The sequence below is a fragment of the Aythya fuligula genome, chromosome 3, assembly GCF_009819795.1.
Source record: "Aythya fuligula isolate bAytFul2 chromosome 3, bAytFul2.pri, whole genome shotgun sequence".
Taxonomy (NCBI): domain Eukaryota; kingdom Metazoa; phylum Chordata; class Aves; order Anseriformes; family Anatidae; genus Aythya; species Aythya fuligula.
Genome location: NC_045561.1, coordinates 50,071,498 through 50,091,428, shown reverse-complemented (window position 1 = coordinate 50,091,428; position 19,931 = coordinate 50,071,498). Strand labels below are relative to the sequence as shown.

General features: G+C 33.9%; 1 protein-coding gene across 7 annotated transcripts in view; it reads right to left on the bottom strand.

The window, feature by feature from the left end:
• The window catches only part of STXBP5 (syntaxin binding protein 5), a 111,995-nt gene that overhangs the window by 38,926 nt on the left and 53,138 nt on the right, over nt 1–19,931 (bottom strand). For all 7 annotated transcript variants that reach the window (XM_032185451.1, XM_032185452.1, XM_032185453.1 and 4 more), the window contains exons 8-15: nt 15,759–15,882; nt 14,319–14,397; nt 8,346–8,500; nt 7,284–7,356; nt 5,236–5,383; nt 4,729–4,796; nt 3,660–3,700; nt 1,353–1,573 (exon numbers count right to left, since the gene is read on the bottom strand). In XM_032185451.1, the coding sequence (XP_032041342.1) occupies nt 1,353–1,573; nt 3,660–3,700; nt 4,729–4,796; nt 5,236–5,383; nt 7,284–7,356; nt 8,346–8,500; nt 14,319–14,397; nt 15,759–15,882 (909 nt within the window). The remainder of the gene's footprint in view (nt 1–1,352; nt 1,574–3,659; nt 3,701–4,728; nt 4,797–5,235; nt 5,384–7,283; nt 7,357–8,345; nt 8,501–14,318; nt 14,398–15,758; nt 15,883–19,931) is intronic.

Below are 19,931 nucleotides of genomic sequence, written 5' to 3'. Positions count from 1 at the left end.
CATCTTTTTAAAGATAAGTTGCTTAACAAATATCACAACCTGAACACACACGGTCTTCAGAAATAGAGCAATACTAGCTACTTGAGATTGAACATACAAAAACCTGAAAACCTAACTTATTTCTCACCATTTACAAGTTTCCTGCTCAATAAGGACAATAAAAGGAAATACTGAATACAAGACTCATTTAATTGTCATTATGTGCATGTAATACTCTTAGTTATGATGAAAGCTTATTTTATGTAGTTTGGGAATGCTGAAACTAAGAAGAGCCAAAGGCAGGTGAATAGTTTGACTGATATACCCACTCAGTAGCACTATACGTACAGAACTTAATTCAATTTTTAATGTTGTATCGATCTAGACTATACATTTTAAAGAACAGAAGCTCATCATGATTTCAGATTTTCTTCTGTTGGATCTGCAACAACGTTAGTATTAATTGCAGCACCGTTTTAAGAAAGTTTTCCAATATCTTATTCTCATCTGCAAAGCAGAACTTAATTCAGACAAACAAATAACTATACAGTAAACTTTAAAGCATTTCGAACAAAGAATCAGCTTGCTACTTGCTTATTTCTAAAAATCCATTAGAAAATACTACTACTTTAGAAGGGAATACACTTACACATGACTAAACACTAGAAGAAAAACAAACATGGCTCATCTCCTTTACTGAGACTTGTCTCAAGTGGAAAGAATAAGAACTGTATCACCACTAATGATTTATTCAGAACATTGATAACTAACCATCTTCAAGTTAGCTTTCTGCTCATATATCCAGATAAGCAAAGTTGCATGTCTCTAATTTAACAAAAGATTTCTCAAACTCTTGTACTAGTCTTCCCAAGTCTTCTACAACTTGTAATAGTATCAAATCAATAACAGCAAAGTCCTTAATAGACCTTTGGGCATGTATTGTACAGTTCTCCCCTTCTTGTTCTGCATACTGCAGAATTGTTACCAAGAAAAATAGTAATTATTAGTAATCAAGCAAAAAAAAAAAAAAAAAAAAAAAAGGCATCAACCGAAAGATTTGAAAATTCTTTGACTCCATATCTCATTCACTTCCATTTAAAATATATCTCTGATTCAACTAAGTTTTGATCCATGAGTTGGTTTGATAGAGCAAAGTACTATTATCAGTAGCAAGATCTGAAAAAGGCAATGAAAACCAAATCTTGGTGTGTAATTTTTATTTCTGCTGAATTTCATAATTTATTACTTTTCTTCCATGAAAAGCCCTCCCACTTTTGAGATGATCTTTTTTGTCCGTTTTACTAACAAAATGAAAAACTGAATTGCTGCAAAAATCTTATTATAGCTATATCCTATAAAGTTATACAAATTACCGGAATGACTTCTGTTGTCACTTCCTGCTTGCTGAACCTGTAAATAATGACATGTGCAGAAACTCCAGCTATGCACAGCATTCTACTTTCTGGACACCATGAGATGATCTGAATAGCATATGGATCTTCATCTACTATATCCGTGTTTGGCCTGTCATCCTTATTCCGTGATTTTTCAAATACTTTAGCTGTTTTGAGCTTATAGAGTACTTGCAGCGTTACTAGGAGCAAACCAAGAGAAATAAAAGTTAGTTCCCATTTAAGCAAATATTTTTCTCTTGATAGTTTTTCTAATTTAGAAATGTTTCTTGGTAGAGACAGCCCACGTGTTCAGTAAAATACAGCAGAGTAGAAAAAAATGAGTAACTGTTGATACCACCCATGCAGTGCACCACTCGTCCAATGCAGGATCAGTTAGTATCAAAAACTTTTCCCATCTATAGATATATATGCTAAGCTTAAATTACAAACTGCTGTCAGAGTTTCTCACGTTTAGCAACACTTCAGGTTCTCTTTATATTGGTAAAAACTAGTTATATTTACCACACCACAACTTAAGCCTATGGTACACAAAGTGAAATTCCTTCCCTTTCTCCTTACAGTATTTCAAATCCATGGCCTCTTACTTGTGTTTTCAAACTTAACAGCCTCAATTCCTCCAATTTTTCAAAACAATTTTTGCAATGATTTTTGTATGTGCTGACACTGCACTCCCACATAACTTTTTTTTTCTAGACTAAGTTTTGAGTGTATAGCCTTGATCCTATATTCAAATAAATGGTCTCATGCTACTCAACAGTCAGTAATATTAACCTCAATTATAATTGTAATTCTAATTCTTTCTTCCAGTATTCTTGCAACTGCCCTAGTGTTGCTTTCAAACTTCACAGGAAGTCTCTGATCAGTCATCCAAACCCTTGACATCAGTACTAATCATATCCCTATGAAAACCTAACCTATCCTTTCTGCTCTTCTGTATTTCAGTAGCTTCACCCGACTCACATACTCACATTGCCCTATTATATCTTTAGGGCTGTGGTGTTGGAGAAATTTGAAAAAGGTTCAAAATTAAGACACAGGATATCTGTAGCTTCCACTTTAACAGGCTAATTAATCTGTTATTAAAATGAAACAAAATGGCTATGACAGGAGCTACTTTTGACAGATCTATGCTGAGTAATATTTTTAACCACAGAGAATCAATCAGTTTTTCTTTCTTCCAGGTTCCACCCCCACTCCAAACAAATTAAAGATCTATAATACTCCCAATACTCCTCCTTCCCGTTTTTAAACATATATATTGCATCTGTTCAAACCCACACACTCCTTAGCATTTTGGAGCCTCACCAGTCTTCCACAAGTTTTCAAAAGACAACTGATAATGATTCCAAGATTGTTTCAGACAGCTATAAAGCCCTAAGAGTAAGTTTAGTCAGAACTAGATGATTTAAAATATCTAACTCAATGTAATCCATTCTAATTTGAATTCTTACTGCATTTCTCACTGTTAGCTGTGTAGACCATCAGAGGCAATTGACCCTTTAAAAATGTAAAATGGCTTGTTCAGTGCTACAAAGAATTTTACTGTTCTCCTGCCTTTCTTCACAAACGTGTAGATCACTTTACTAGCACAAATACTGGCTCCAATTCTCATTTTTAGATACTCTGAGTTCCAGGGTGCTGATATTATATAAAAAGAGCCCTAATTTTAGGCTGAAATAATTTACTGAAATTCAGTTAGTAAAGTAAGTACCAAGTACTAAAAAGGGATGCATTTGGCTGGCATTCTTCTGTATGGTCAATAAGCTACTTCTGAAATTTAAAATACAAAAAAACTTCTTTTCCAGCTGGGCCTTGAACTACTAGGACAGATTGCTGTACCTGGGTTGGGGTAATCCCAGACAGTACAGCCTGGGAGAAGAACTTACTATGGGAAGCTATGTGGAAAAAGACTTGGGGGGTTCTGGTGGACAAAGAGCTTGAAATGAGCATGAGCAACCTGATCTAGTGGGTGGCATCCCTGCCCAGGGCAGGGGCTTGAAACTAGATGATCTTTAAGGTCCTTCCAAACCAAGCCATATGATTCTATGATTTTCACTGAGGTGGTTAAAAAAAAAGTGAAAGGTTAACTAAAAAATCATGTTAGTTTTATTTAAGTTTAAATCAAAATTTCATATGGAGTTGCTGACTGTACATAAGGCAGGAAATAAAAGAATGACTAGTTCGTAATTGCATTCCATTAGAGAAATCAGTAAGTTTAGAAAACTCCTGCTGAACAGAAAAAAGTTCTCTGCTGAAAACACTTACTTGCTGAGGCATCCCAAAACTTGATTGACCCATCAGCATGCCTATGAAATATTAAAAATTAATAAGATCATAAAAAGGTTAGTTTGAGTGTTAGACCTCTTTGCTATTAACTGATTAAATATATGACTGACATTTATTAGTATTTGTTAAAAAACAAAATGTCATTACAACTTATGGTAAACCATTTACAAACACATGTCCCACGTATTTAGACAAAAAGGATTAAAAAAACATTTAGAGGTTACCTCACTGAAATTCCACTGTAATAATTTCCCATTTTAAACTGATTTGAGTTACCTACATTTCTCATAAGCAGTTTGGCATACCTTACCATGCGTTATTTCTTAAAATGATGCCATTATTTGAAGTGACACTCAAAGTAAATGCCTAAATTAACTTTCAGTGTATTTCAGCGTAAATGAGTTTTCTAATTTGTTTTTATCCTTAAAGCATAGTCAGAAGACTAGACTTTCAGGATCATCTCTCAAAATCTCCGTAACATTTAGTACGAAGGTGACAGTAATCCTCATTGGGACTAACGGGCTGTTCTTGAAAGAATATTTTACTGGTGCTCTCACTTTCAGTGATGCACTGAATGGTTATAAATTAGATTTCCTTTCTACTGCTTACAGTAGAGTTAGAAGGACCTGTTTAAAAAAAAAAAGATCAAAACAAACATTTAAGTATTTGGTTGTTTATTTTTAAAAGAAAAACTTGGCTTTCCTTTGAGAACTGAAAAATCAATAACAATTTAATGGACTTCCTATGCTTTAAAACATAGTTCAAGTATTTTCCAAAAGTTAAGGAAAAAGGAAAAATTCCAGGATGTATAGATAGCAGACAATCATAATAACACATAATAGTAAAACACTTGCTTTCATACTATTCCTACCTTCTCTTCCACGTTTTACTTTCTTGTCAAGATTATGTAAATATCTTGTCTAGTGAACATAATTTCTTAAATGATTAAACCACTCATGGAACATTTTTCTTTCTATAAACGATCAAAATATTCTCAGTTCTACTCAACCAGATAAGTGAGTTATTACTACACTATGGTGTCACTTACCCTGTAATTATTATCTCTGGATAGCTTTGAGTAATCATACCCCAGTTGCCTCCACTGATAGGCCATTCCTAGAAGATTAATCAATGCAATACAGGATCAAATTTGGAAATATAGTACAGGAATTTGAATACAGGAACAAATACACCAAGGTAGAAAATAAGATACAGTGCAGAGTTAAGCCACTGAAATTATTATGGATAACTTTCTGAACTTGAGAAATATTAGAATCTGTGTTACTAGATATGTCTACAGCAAAGAAAAGTAAACAAGGTCTATGGACGACACCCATGCTCCAAGAAAACCCTTAGCTTCCAGTGATGTGGCAATCAATTGAATCACATCAGGAAAGCAGGCATGACATATGCTATGTCCTCTCTAGACATCTACTAGCCAAAGACAGAATAATTGGTCAGGTGGAGCTTTAGTCATAGCATGGCCATGCTTACACTGTTTGGAGCAGTTGATTTTCAGAATTTTCAAATAACACTTATGTACTAAGTGTTTTACCTTCTTACTGTAACCTTGACGTTTCTGTCGAGCGCCAACTGAATAGAGTGCAGGTATGAGGTCCACAGGACAATCAGCAAAATATTCACAACAGGTAACTGGAGACTCATGTATTGTCAAAGGATAAGGATTCTCAAATATAGGGTACCTTTAAGGGATGAAAGTGGAAGACTCAATCTAGGAAAAACAATTTATTTTAAATCCAGAACAAGTGAAACACTGAAGACTGTTTGGGTTCTTTTTGTACAAAGAAAAATAAATGCATACAAAATTAGATTATGAATGAATATATTATGAAACTTTACTTCTCATCGAGTACACTATACAGATTCTGTAGATCTCTAAACAGAACCTGAAGTTTGTACTGTTCCTAGAATATGTTTACAATACTGCTGTTCTTTACAGCCTCATTTTCAACGTGTTAATGAGCCTTAATGTGGAAAAAAAAAGTCAATAATATTCGGGTATATTTATCTGTGCTCAAAGGACTCTTCAGTCAAATTAATACTATGCTTTTTGTGCGTGTGAATCAGAAACAGCTTTTCAACCCATTTAAAGGAAAAGTTAGCAAAAACATATGAAAACTTTATGCATACAAATAATTTTACATAAAGCTATCTGTGAAGCTACAAATTCTTCTAAAAATGTCTGAAAGAGGCTTAATTTTAACAAGATATGTTACATCCATATGACAGCATGGGGCAATCTGAAAAATCCTGTAGCATCTACGCATGCACCTGTGCATCTTATTGCTTTTTCCAGGTGCAAAAGAATTAACACATTGCAAGTGAAACAAAGACCATGTAGGTCTTCTAAAAAACATAGCTACTGAAGATTATTATTACTTTATCATGAAACAGACCAGGAATTATCTTCAGATTTCAGGCACTGCCAACTACTTCACTTAAGAAAAAAAGACTTGTAAAAAGCATTTTATTTCAAGCCCATTAAACTTGTTTTATGAATTTTTGAAGCTTAATGCCATGGGTTTAATCAGAAACAAATTTTGGCTTCAGCATATGGCAATGTAAAAAATGGCCACGTAGAATATCTAAATGCAACTGCTCAGTAGTTTCCATTCCCATTAAAGTTGTGAACTAAACCAATTTCAGATATTAGGATTAAACTTGACCTTCTTCCAAATTTCACAGATCCTTTACTGTCTAAGGTATCACCATAGACTTTGAGAATACTTATTTACAAGCTTTTGTTCTGCCATAGATGGATGTTCTTCACATGGTCCATTACTTTTAATCAGGAACATCACAAAGATCTTATCTGTCAAGTTCCCTTGCTACTAATCCATTAATAGTTGGTGGCTATTGCCTATAATGATTTTGAAACCTCTGATAAAAAATTGCAAGACCCACCACAGCGTACAGATTGTTCTATGGGCAAAGTAACACAAGTTTCAAGATGCATGGGGTAAGTTTTAGTTGTGAAAACTGTAATAAGATACTAGTTTTAAGCAACCTCTTACCACACTAAGGAATGAGGGAATACATTACCATTCTAATTTTGTGTATATACACAATTTTTGTGCGTGTGTGTGTACATGGTAGTTATTACATCTGTAATGAGTTACCAATACTATCCAATACTTAAAACTTTTCAATTCGGGAATAATATTAACAAATATTTATGTATGTATATGATGACAACCACACTCATTGTCAGCCAAAATTACCCAACCTCTCAGAACAACTCTTACGCCTGCTCCCTTCCCTAAAATTCTTTGCAGTATTTTGCCAGCTGAGCTCTAGTTCACTCTAAAATAAACTAATAATTAAAAAGCACAAGTGATCTGCTAGTAATTTCCTTCAGTCAACTTTGGAAAAAGTTGCATATACTGTTCCCATCTACTACATGATAACTTGAGAAAAGCTGCTTTTAAAAAGTATTATATTCTACCCAATAAAACTTATATTAAATATTCAAAATGTTATGTTTTGGGCAGCGAGGCAGTATGGTGGATTAAGAAGCTAAAGATCACAACAACAAGCTGACTACTGCAAGCAACCATTAAAAAGACTATACAAGATTCTTACCCATTTTGTGCAAGGTCAATCAGCACTAAGTCCTTTTCTAACAGAACAACTACAGCATACGGTTCCTGAAAGTCTAAAAGCAAGAAAAAAGTTAAGTTATAGATAAACATCATACTCTGCATGCACAGCACTCAATCAGACCTTGCACTTGATTAGTCAAGAGTAGAGAAGCGATTTAGATGACACACGGTTTCTGAAGGTATTTATGCACTCACTCCTCTGAATACTCTGAGTTTGGAAAAGCCACACTCCTTTAGCTTATGTCCTCAGCTCTTTTTCAATTTGCTAGAAACATTTGAACAGATCATATAACATGAAAAGGAACATGCAGGTGAACTTGTATAAGCATGATTCTGAAAGTACCAATTACTGAACAATAACACTCCCCCAACCCCAAAATTTCCTTATTTATATAAAATAAATAATATGGAAGTTGTCAAAGTTTAGCTTGCTGTCTTTCAGAAAGACAAATTCTCAAATTCTGAGCTAAGCAGTTCTATACACTCTGATGGAAGTTGACAGCTCAAAACACCGGAATCAGAAATAATAGCACTAATGTGGGACAACTATCTAATCCATGATAAAGAAATCCCCTTCTGCAACAGAGAGATTACAAGTTAGTGAAGAATTTTGTGTGACTATTGGAATGAATAAGAAAGTCACTAAAGTTAAGAGTACTACACAAATGCTAATCAAGATTTAGCATTGACTGGAAAGGTCTCATGTGCAGTAATAAATATTGATGAACACATCTGCTGCAATAGCAGCTTAAAATTGTAATGCTACTTTTTGTCTGCAATTGCTTTTGGGGTTAAAAAAAGGAAAACATGCAACCAGCAATCAGCATTCTTCTAGAAACAAAACAGATTTTATTATGAACTCTTCTATTATGAATGCTTTGGGAAGAAAAACAGACCTCAGACAATAGGAATAACAGATGTTGCTACTGCTGCAGTCTGATCCCCAGAGATAAAACAAGGACAATAGTAAGAAATATTCTGATGGGATAAAACTCCAGAGAAATTAGGTCAAAGTACAGAGAAAAATCTTTACAAAGCCTACCGTTAGGATATGGTGTTTCACAGAGGGTTAGAAAATCAACAATAGAATAATCCATTTCTAGCACAGCAGTACTCTTCCCATGCATAACTGTTAAACAGGGTCTTCTTCCTACAGTGTCATATGACAAGCCTCCTGAGAGAATGATGAAAGGCTCCCTAGAATAAATCAGACATATATAGGATCAAACCAAGATAATAAGTAAAAAGATTGGTCATTTTTTGTGACCTAATAGTAAAGTTCCACAAAATATCATTAAGCAGATACATCAAGAATAACGCAAAGCAGCTCTGCATACAATAGGTAGCTTGGGTACATTTCAAAATTTAAAAAGACTGTTTCCCAAGATGAAGCAGTTTTTATTATTTTGTTGAACTTTAGAATTGTTTCTCTTCTATTGAAGAGCATATTCAGATTTGCCAACACCTACATATAACCACAATATAAAATATTCCTGCAGGATTATAAAGAAATAGTCTCAAGAATTTTGCTTTTTGTATAGAATTAACCTAAAGCTTGAAAGATGAAAAATTTTACGAAAAAAGGCGAAGCAATTTTGCAATCACAAAAACTTGGCTTTCTTAGAAAAGCAACCAGGTGCTTGGCAAACTTCAAAGACCTTACAAGAAGCAAGTACATAAATAAATGCCAATACTTCAACATATATTTACTCTAGATGTTTTATCTTTTTTTCCCTACCATCATGCATTAAATTGAGGGATTTTTTCTGTCAGAGATTACACTCATGCCGTGTAATTAAATGACTAAGAGCAAAAACAAAAAGCCTTCTTGCCATGGTAGAAGAGATTACAGACTTTGGAAAAAAATTAAGTTGCTACAGAAGCATATTACAAAACATTCACATTTTCTCTAATATGCACATAATATATAATTTACTGAAAGTAAGATAAAGTAAATATATTGTACTAGATATTTTCTTCATTTCCCAATTATTAAAAGGCCACCACTCACTTTAATACTGTTTGTTTAAAATGGGGTCTTATACCTTTTTAAGAGCAGACTGACTGTTTATATAGCTGCTCAAGAAATCTCACCCACTACTGACTACTTCCTCAAATTTGAGATTATATTTCTGGAGGAACAACAGGCACTAAGGGGACGCAATTCCTCTTATTTACTTGTACACCGACTTTAGGATGGCAAGACACACCCTTTGCTTGTGTCTGTCTTAAGTGGAAGTAGTTAACACATCAGAATCTGGAGAAAATTTGAAGGGAAAATTTGTAGGGAAAAAAACTATTCTCACTGATTGAGAAAATGAGGCTGAAGAGATGTCTTTATGTTGTCTTTTCCCATAACTCCATCTTTCCAACGTCTAACTGGATTTCACTTGTGTTTCAAAGAAGTGTGACAGATTACATACATCTTCTTGAGAACTTTGCATGAAGGGTTTCTTTTATGCACATGCTGGCCCTCATAAGCTTGGCTAAAATAGACATTGTGTTTGCAGTACTAAAGGCAAAGCAGACTGGGACAGGTTCCAGTTTCTCATTATTTTGCCATCTGCCTGATCCTTCAGAAAGCCCTTTAACTGAAGGGTTAACATGATCAGTAAGTTCTGAGGCTGAGAAACAGATCTCAAAGGAATGGACATAAGCTAGACCTCACTGAGTTCATTCAGTACCCTGACTCCACCATAACCACAACTGAAAGCAGTAAGCAAAGAAGTAAGGACACTGCAAGCACTTTCCTTGAAACTTGGAGAAGTTTTTGCTTTCTTACACTTCCTCATATGGGAACTTCCTATAATCTTTTACGATTGGGTCCATAAAGTGATTCTCAGGAAGAGAATAAAATATGATATTCTTCAGGATGTTAGTGAATAGACATCACTTGTGTGATATGCTTCCAGTATCTCATTTTGATGGGATTATTTACTAAGTAGTTTGTTTTGGCAAAAGTTTTTTTTTATTATTATTTTTTATTTTATTTTTTTAGTAAAGCTGCCAGGACAATTTATAGTAACAAGTAGACTTGTGGATTCACTTAGATCATCTGATAAAAACCATAGTGATACATTTTAGTTTCCAAGTTTCTAACATAACAGTGAACATCACATGCTGGTTTCTGCCAGTTTTATTTCTCAAGGTAATCGGGTTGCTTTTGGCAGGCTTACCAGAGTCTGTATCATTACAAAGGAAAGAATGGAAGAGCTGAGAATAGATTACATAGATCTGTCACATGGATATTTCACAGATGAGTCAAAAATTACAGTTAACTTTAGTCTGACAAAAAAGACAAATAGGTTTGGATATAAACTTTTCGTATTTTCATTAAGCCAAGATTTACCATAAAAGCAAGTGTACATTTTCTAGTTAAATACTTGTGTTGTTCTTCAATTGTGATACATATTAGAAAGTTAGTGCACACTGATGTTTAATAAAAATGATTTAAAAGAGAAAAATAAAGATTGTAATTTACAATTACAATTAATTGTAATAGGTGAGATGGATTCAGCTTCAATAGGTACATATTACCTACCTAAATCTATAGGAAATATTTAACAAGATAGAAAATGTACAACATGAAGTGATGCTCAGCTCTTAGTGAACAGCTATACAGCATTTCCAGCTGCTGTGAACATCAATTCCTCATTGAAACAGTTCTGCTTCAGCAGGACTGAAATCAATCTCTTCACATTAATTTGCACGATCACTTAAATTTGTAAAATTACTTGGATAACACTGGAAAATATCGCTACATGGGTGGAAATGTTTCATTGAAAAAGGTCTCAAAACCCACAGGATTACCTCTTGCAGTGTATCAATACACAATACAATCAATATCAGTGGCTAACATTCCTGCAGGAACATTTCTGCTCAGTTTTAGAGGCAAATTGTTAAACTTCAGTCAGTTTCAGCAATCAGAATCAGCAATTTAGGTGTGAGAAAACAGATATAGACATCACACCAATGATACCAGCTGATTTGCTTTTCAGACCATGAGTGAACAATTTTCTTTCAAATCTATTACATGTACTTCTATAATTTGTGAAGAAATTACTCTCTAGTAATGAAGGCAGAAAAGGCTTCAAGAGTTATTTTAGTGCAAGAATGAAAGTCTTAAATAATGGTGAAGATAAATCAAATTCATTTTGGGAGGTGTGTTTTTCAACTGACATGCTCACAACACAAAATAATCCTACTAAAACTAAATTCGGTAACTTACTTATCTGGATACCTTCTCATTATTCATGTAATCTGTGGATCCCAATAATATACATTTATCTTGCTCGGAAGTGCTGCTGGACTGTCAGTCTTGACAGCTGCATTAGCTACCACCAACAGAATACCCTCTTCACTTATTAACAGGAAAATTTACAAGCTGTAATTTCCATTAAACAGAGCTCCAGTAGCAAAAAATAAACTTGAGAAATTTCACGTAATGCTAAGCCAGAGTGAATACCATCATGGACTGAACCTGGGGGGTGGGAAATTAGCATTAGGAAATTCATGAGATTCTCTGGATACACTTTAGACAGGAAAATACATGTAAAGCCACCTCAGCATACTCAGATGGTAGCTCACCTTTGGAACAACCACTTCAAAAGACAGAATAATTTAGATGAACTTAAATGGCTGGAGAACAATGATGTTACGCTCTGTGATTGCAATGTTTTTACCAGTTTGATTAAGGAATACATCAGGAACCTGCCTTTTTGACCTCCTAAGTCCAGATACAGAAGGATTGTCAATAGTAACTTTTCTACAGATGTTAATATGCTCAGATGAATAAAGCTATAGACACACTATTGTTGAAGGGTAAACATAACTTCAGAGGGAAAAATTAAAAAAAAAAAAGAAAAAAAATGCAAAGACCCCCATAAACTTAAAGAACAAATAGGTACTCTGTAAGCACCCCAGCATGTGCTCACATCCTCCTGTTCTTCCCATTCCAACTTCATGATGTGGAGTAGGTAGTGGGGGGGGGGGGGGGGGGGGGGGGGAAGAGAAGGTATTAATAAGTGCTGCAACAATAGAAGGAATGGTGTCTCTAGCTGCTGCAACAGAATGCAATCAGTTATGCTCCTTCCTTCAGTGTGGTTGTGGACATATTTTCTCAGAAAAAAAGTGTTTATTAGAATTAGAATTATGTTTTCACAAAAAAAGAAGTTAGGTAAAATAATTTATTACGCATTAGCCACTTTTTAACTTCTTCTAGTTTTTTGTTGTTGTTTTCTGAAGAACACCTAGAGCAGACTACTATAGAAGCAAAATTATTTCCTTTACTGGCCAGAAAACCAGATACATGTCCTAAACAAACCCAGAAGTGATTATTCTCTTCTCTGCTACAGAAATCAAGCCATGAGCAAAGTATGACAGTCAAAATTGTTTCATGTTCACACACATAATACATTTCCATTAGTAAAGAGAAAAGCTATGAAAAATCTAAGCACTGAAAGGTAGTTAGTCACACTTTAAAATTCTTGTTATAATAGAAAATAGCAAATAGAAATCCAGCTGCACATGTGAACAGGTATTTCTAGTGCAACACTTCCTTACTACAGGGCAAACTGTTTAGTATTTATTTTGATTAAACTTCTGGAAGGGAAGAATATGACAACATAGACATATTGTTATGGATTTAATAAGTACATTGAATGGAGAAGAATATTTAAGAGAAATTAAATTGAAATTCATTCAAACTGAATGTTTTGATGCACGCTGGAAAATAAGGGGTAACAAAAAAGCCTACACTAGGATACATTCTCCCCAAAGAGCTATGTATTCTCAGAAATTGTACTGGAACAAGCTCCTTTTTAAAAGCTGTATAAAAGGTCAACCAGTTTCTGTATTGTAATATTGAAGCTTGTTCTATAAACTATTTTTTTTTTCAGAATTCATAGTAGAAGGCTTTTGACTGCAGAAATTGTAACCTGAAGTAGCTTCAGCTTCAAGTTATCTGTACCTTTATTTAGATCTCAGTTTGACATTTCAGTTGCGAAAATATGCAGACAGATGTAGACTGCTGTAAAAAAATGACTATTCAACTGCCTGTGGATGTTCAAATATCTGGGTACCAGCCCTAGGTTTCTACTTCACTTTTAGAAAGTGAAATTACACACAGCCACTGATATTATCTGTATAAATACTGATATATAGTAGAAATCAATATTACATCAATTAATAATATTCCATAGATTTGAATGCCTGGAAAGCAAACAAGATAATACATAAACATCCAGAAGCAAAAAAAAGAAATTCAAATAGCTAAGCAGGTTTCCATGAATATTTTATCTTTATATTGCACCTTATACTCAACCATTTTAAAGCACTTTAGAAACATAAAGAAAAGAAATCCCATAAAGTTCATGAAATCCTTCAATCCTAATTGCAGTCTTGCTAACAAAACATGCTATTCAAGATACTGTAATTCCATCTCAGCCTCTTCTTGCAATTACTGCTTTGTTACTTTTTCAATGTGCATAATTAGGAACAATTCAATGCATAAATTACTGTACTCTACCAGAACAGCTTCCGTCAGTAACATTTTAGGGGAGTACAGGGGGAGGAACATATATTCAGAATTTAGAATATCTGCATCAGGCCACTATTTTTCAAAGTTAAAATTTTTCAGTCCTCTACATTTCAGTGTCCTCTGTGCTCTGTCAGGCTTTTTTTTTCTTTAATAAGATACGTTTTTGTTTTTTACTATTGTATAGTAAAAATATACAAGGATTGTTTTTGTTAGCATAGAATAAACATGTAGATGGTGCACTAGTGATACTAGTGATAGTGCACTACCTAAGTTAAGGTTTGTGCATATAGCAATTTTTTCATATTTGTTTTTGCAGTTTATTCAGCAAATCTGATTTTTTGAAAAATTATTTCAGCTTTTTTACTGTAGCTCAGTGATACCAAAATATGCATCCCAACAACAGGAAACAAAGGACATTCTTAGAGAGCTAAATTTACTTTAAGTATGCTATAACTTCATATTCAAAACAAGTCTTACCCAGCTCTAGTTGTTTTATATTCCACTTTAAGGATAGGTTTGCAGGGTTCTGGTTTCTTTCCATCCTTCAGCTGCTTTCCTAAAGTGAATTTTTCTTATATTAATCTTACAACTCCATAACATGATGGCAAATTAAGAAATTCACTATGCAACTTACAAAGTAGAACATTTATGCAAACATATATTCAACACCTCTGACAATTACAGAGTATGCCTTGAAATACCAGGAAAAAATTGTTAAAGTTATCAGTACATTAACCCTGAAAATTTAGAGTTTTGTTAGTGGTGCCTTTTTTGTGTGTGTGTCTTCAGTGTTGTGAAATCTTTATTTTCAAAAATATAATCTTCCCCTAAAATTATTTTAAGTAGCATGGAGGATTTAAAACTTATCTCTACCATTTTGCAATTACAATTTCTCAGCTTACAAGAACTTTATTTTAAGTTTATTCTAAGCATTACCCTTAAGAGCTTGAATATGAAGGGCCCTTCTTCCTCTACTTTGGAGTATTAGCAACTAAAGCTTCTACAGTCACAATTTCTCCTGGAGTCAATAGAAGTTAGAAGTATGGTGTAAATATGCACCTATGTACATTGATAACATTTGATAAAGCTATAAAGTTCTGCAGAAGATTTAGTTTGCAGCCCAATAACAAAATGAAAACGGTGAAGATGACAAAACATAAAACTGAAGTTAGCCTTGCCTTTTTTTCCATGAGAAATTTATAGCTTCCTCTTTCCACTCTGGCCAACATCCACTATAATAAGCAGGGACTTGCTATAGTCTCAGATACGTAAACCAGAATGCTTAACTACAGCATCCAGCATCTTACAACTGACCTCACAGATTATCCTCACCATTGCCTTCACACTTGTCTGAAGTAAATAAATTGCCGTGTACAGATAATACTCTGTATACTGATATATATATTTTTGAAATATGCATCCGCATATTTCACAGAACATGTTAATTTTCTAGGCTTAAATTAATGCAGAATTATCTGAGAAGTGGGAACATCTTACAAGATGCAAATCTTATTCTTTTACAAACCTTTCCAAGAATTTATATGGTAATCTACACATTTATACATGAAACAGATGCTTGCTTATATGTATTTTAAACAACATATGGGACTGTAATGTCAAGCAAAAAGCAAGCTCTGCAAAACATGCCTTAGTTAATTTTAAGATCAATGTCATTGTGTAAAAAACAGCCTAAAGTTTAGAGATTTAGATAATATTGAATTGAGCTGGTCTCCTATTTCATAAAGACCAGACTTTTTTAAACATTAAATCTATCAGAATTTGACATGACAAAATCTACTTGCACTGAAATAATAGATTTTTAATACTTAGTTTTATAAAACATATTTCCATTAAAAGTTTCCATTAAGTTTCCTCTGGGTTTTAAGGCACACAGTGGGCATCTATTTTCAATCTTACCATGTGGAGTGATTGTCTGGAACGGTTTGGTAGGAGATTTTACATTCCATATGGTCAAGGTACCATCTGAATGACTACAAATAAATTGTTTTCCTTCATGATGCCAAGCCACAGAATGGATAGCCTATACAAGAAAACAAACAAAATATAACAGTACAAGACTAATATCTTAGTATCATTTTATCATTACTCCTTCCTTGATGACATTAGACAACAAAAGGAAATTACAGAAAGCACTACCTAAATCTTGTTGCTCTTACTATGTCCTAAATTACCCATGTTCTAAAGTACTTCTTTCAGACATAATTTATTCATCAAAAACATTACCTTCATTGTACTGACATGTTTAAGGGGGGGGAAAAAACCTCCTTGGAATGTTGCATTAAAACATTTTCAACAGTTGGTAGTACACAGAAAATAACTGCAAACTCTTATTTGAACTTCACTAACCAAAGCTTATTATTGGGCAAAATAAATTATCTTGTTGATACTGAAGATCTACTTGAAGAGATCATTAAGTCAAAAATTAACATGTCATTTTGAGATGCCAAGTGGATATGCACAAGAGGCAAACAAGGGCTGAGAACACCAGTGAAATGAGAATTGAAGTGATCAATAAGATTTTTTTTTTGAAGAAATTAAACATTTCAGTTTCAGATGAAGAAAACAAAATATTAGCGTTCTGATGTTGCAATAGCAGTGTTGAGTAGGAAACTACTAGTAAATCTTTTCACAAATAAAAAAATGTCTTAATGTTCATAAAATTAGGAAGTGAGCAATCAGCCAAGCCACATAAAAACCTACTGCAGAAAAAAAAAGAAAGAAATCTAGTTGCTGCCTGTAGGTGAGAAAACAATGAACAATAAAGCAATGCATTCAGATAAAGCAAACAGATTAACTAGTAGGAATAGATGATTGTTGCTATTTCTGCTTCCAGTCTCTTAGTACATGAAGACATTATGAAACCATTTGGTGATATTCAAGAAAATGTTAGTTATATCATGAAAATATCAATAAACAATGATAAGTCCAAGTATTTTATCTACTATCCAAAAGGTGCAGAAGGAAGTATTACCTGCTATAAATATTGAGCTTTGGTCCTGCTCAGAAAGTAGATTTGCTTAGTAATCATGGTGGAGACATTACTCTAGGTAAACAAAGCAGAAACTGAATGTGTGAATGCTAATAGGCTGTCCAATACTATCTTTTGAACGCATACCCTCAGTAGAGATTATTTGTAAACAGGGCTCAGACTCACTCCATTTCTTATGTACCTATGGATTGCCTCTGCAAGGATCCCTACCCAACAGTGGACGCTTAGGTAGTAAATACTTGGCAAAGAGCAAATCACAGAAGACAGATGTAAGACAGCTTCATCTAAAGTGATTATACACAGATCTGATCTTCACATTTAATAAAGTTATGCAGAAGAACAAGACAGCTTTCAGCAACACGAAGGGAGAATCCAGAGACAACGTGACAGACAGGAAAATGACTGCATTACATGAGCGTGGAGTCTTCAGTACAAACAGTTTCAATTGAATACAGCAGATGTGGATATCTGCAAACCACTAATTAAATTTGACAAAGAAATGCTAAACTTTAAGGTAATCTTGCTCCCTCTTTCATGTGGAATCACTATGGATTTTGTTAGAAAACAGATTTAGTGTACCAACATCTCATCTACACATTTGCAGCTTGGAAACCTAGACAACTCATATGAAGTTAACCTAGAGACCAAGTAAAATAGTCTTGCTTAATCTGTCTGTGAGGTAATATTTAATTATCAAATAAAAGCAGGAATTATAAAAGCAGTTTTGCTTATAATTTTTTTTCTAGATTATGTTATTTACCAACATAGTACCAAAGTTAGAGATCAGTGAGTTTGAAGTGTAGACTAGCTAAAGCAAAGGCTGTATTTGAAGAAGTTCTCTTCACTTGAAAGCTATCTACACTATTAGTGATGCAATGTAATAAATGTTTCAAATACTCTCCCATATGTAATCAGCCAACTCATAGTGTAAATTAAGCCATTTATATGTCTATGAAGAATAGGCCTTAAGATCCAATAAGAAAGTAAACTGCACAGAAAGAAGGATAATTGAGTGATGGACAGACACTTTCTTTTTATTGAAAAAAGGTCAAGAGGGAGGACACAAAACAACCCAGTACTGTTGAAGTGCATTAATGCTTATGAAAATCGAGATCTGATAAACCGAGCACAAAGGAGAAAGACAATTGCTATCACTTAATTTCTGCAAGGAACCCAATGAGATGGAAAGAACATTGCAAAAAGAACAATGATGTCGTGGCTTTATGACTTTATTGACTAATTTTATAGACCATCTGGTTAAATTTAATGACAGTTAAATATTATTTAACGCATAACATATTTTATGTATTTTTCAAATAATTAAACTAAATTCTCTGGACAGAGTATGAAAAACTTTGGTACTGAGCACTATCCTTTGCTATTACACAACTCAACTTTTTTAAGTCTAAAAATCAAAAGACTTGTAAGTAGTTGAACTCTCAAGGTATTCAATGGGCTGCCTAGGGCAAACCAGTTATAATGAAAAAACTACAGTAACTTTAGGTGGCACTAGCTAGTTCGTATCAACACCTTCAATCACCAAAAAAAACTTTTTCCATGGTTACTATTAGTGCTAGAATTAGAAAGAAAGTATAACATCCAAGACAGAAAAATCAGGCAGAATACACTGAGGCCACAAAGATATACATAGCTTCTTAGAGAAGAAAAAGCCCTTAAGAGTAATACATTTTTCCACTAATATTTTCATACAAGACCTACCAATCCAGAACAAAACTACTTAAATTCTAATCATAATTCTTATCTTTGATTATTAATCATCATCTGGTATCCTTTTGGTACCAGAGCAATATGACTAAATCATCTGATGCTGATTCAGCTGCATCTCATATTTTTGTACAATATCTCACTGGTCACTTGGATCCTGATCAGACAGTAATCTCTCATGAGATCATGCACTAGTACTGCAGAGGACTGTTGCTATATTTAAGGCAGAAGCTGTCTACATCCTCAAGAAGAGTTGCCTGAATATGAAGCCTCCTCAGTGGCAGGGTAATACAGGAAGCAGAGAAGTCCTTGACTTAGTGTAAACACTGCTTTGAAACAACATCGGTGTGTTATCAGCATTATTCTCGTCCTAAATCCAAAACACAGCACCATACCAGCTACTAGAAAAATTAGCTCTATCCCAGCTGAAACCAGGAGAGCAGCCCAAGGTTCTGACCTCAGACGAATACCCTGAACCCTTCCATTCACAAACAAGCACCAAATACACAAAAACTGTACATGAGATTAAAGATAGAATGCTCTATTAATAAAGTAAATAGATTTATTTAGATGAAGTGAATTATTATAACTAAAAGGTGTCTTATTAAATTAAGAAATCACCTCTTTCACTTTGATTGTAAGTTAAGGCAGCTATTCTGGGTTAAGTGGAAGCGTGTTTCATAACTTTCTAGAAGATAAGTAACTGCCTCAGAGGAAATAAATCCATACATTTTTGAACAACAAAACCATCATGCTTGACTTTGCTGTCAAAGCAAAGAGTAAAATCCAGAAATGTAGAAACTGACCATCCTAATGTACTACATGGAGATAGACGGTGCACATAGGAAGCCTTACTTTCACCAGCTGTTCCAGATGCATGATCCCATGTGAAAAAATGACTGCTGTACTGCCTGCTATGAAGCTAATATATTTCATATTCAGAAGGAAACATTTTTGCAATGTCTGCAACAGTTACCTGAGAGAAATGGTAGGACTGTAAAGTGAAAGAGTCCGAGAAAAACAATTAAAAGCATTTATTTTTCTACACAAGACTTAATTAGATCACTGATAATGAGATTGATGCATTTTAATATTTTATGCAACTTTTTTTTTCTGCTACAACAGCTTGTTAATATCCCTAGAATCACTATTATTTCTTGGCTCTTTAGAGAGGTACAAAAAATTAGAAATTCTAAAGACAACTTTTACTTAGCATCTCAGAACTAAATTAATCAATAGAGACTCATATTTTCATATGTTTTGATTTTTTTTTTTTTTTTTATATATCTATGGAGGGCATTTAACTGTTTCAGTTCAGAAAATCTTTCCAAAAATAATCTTTTCAATTCATATAG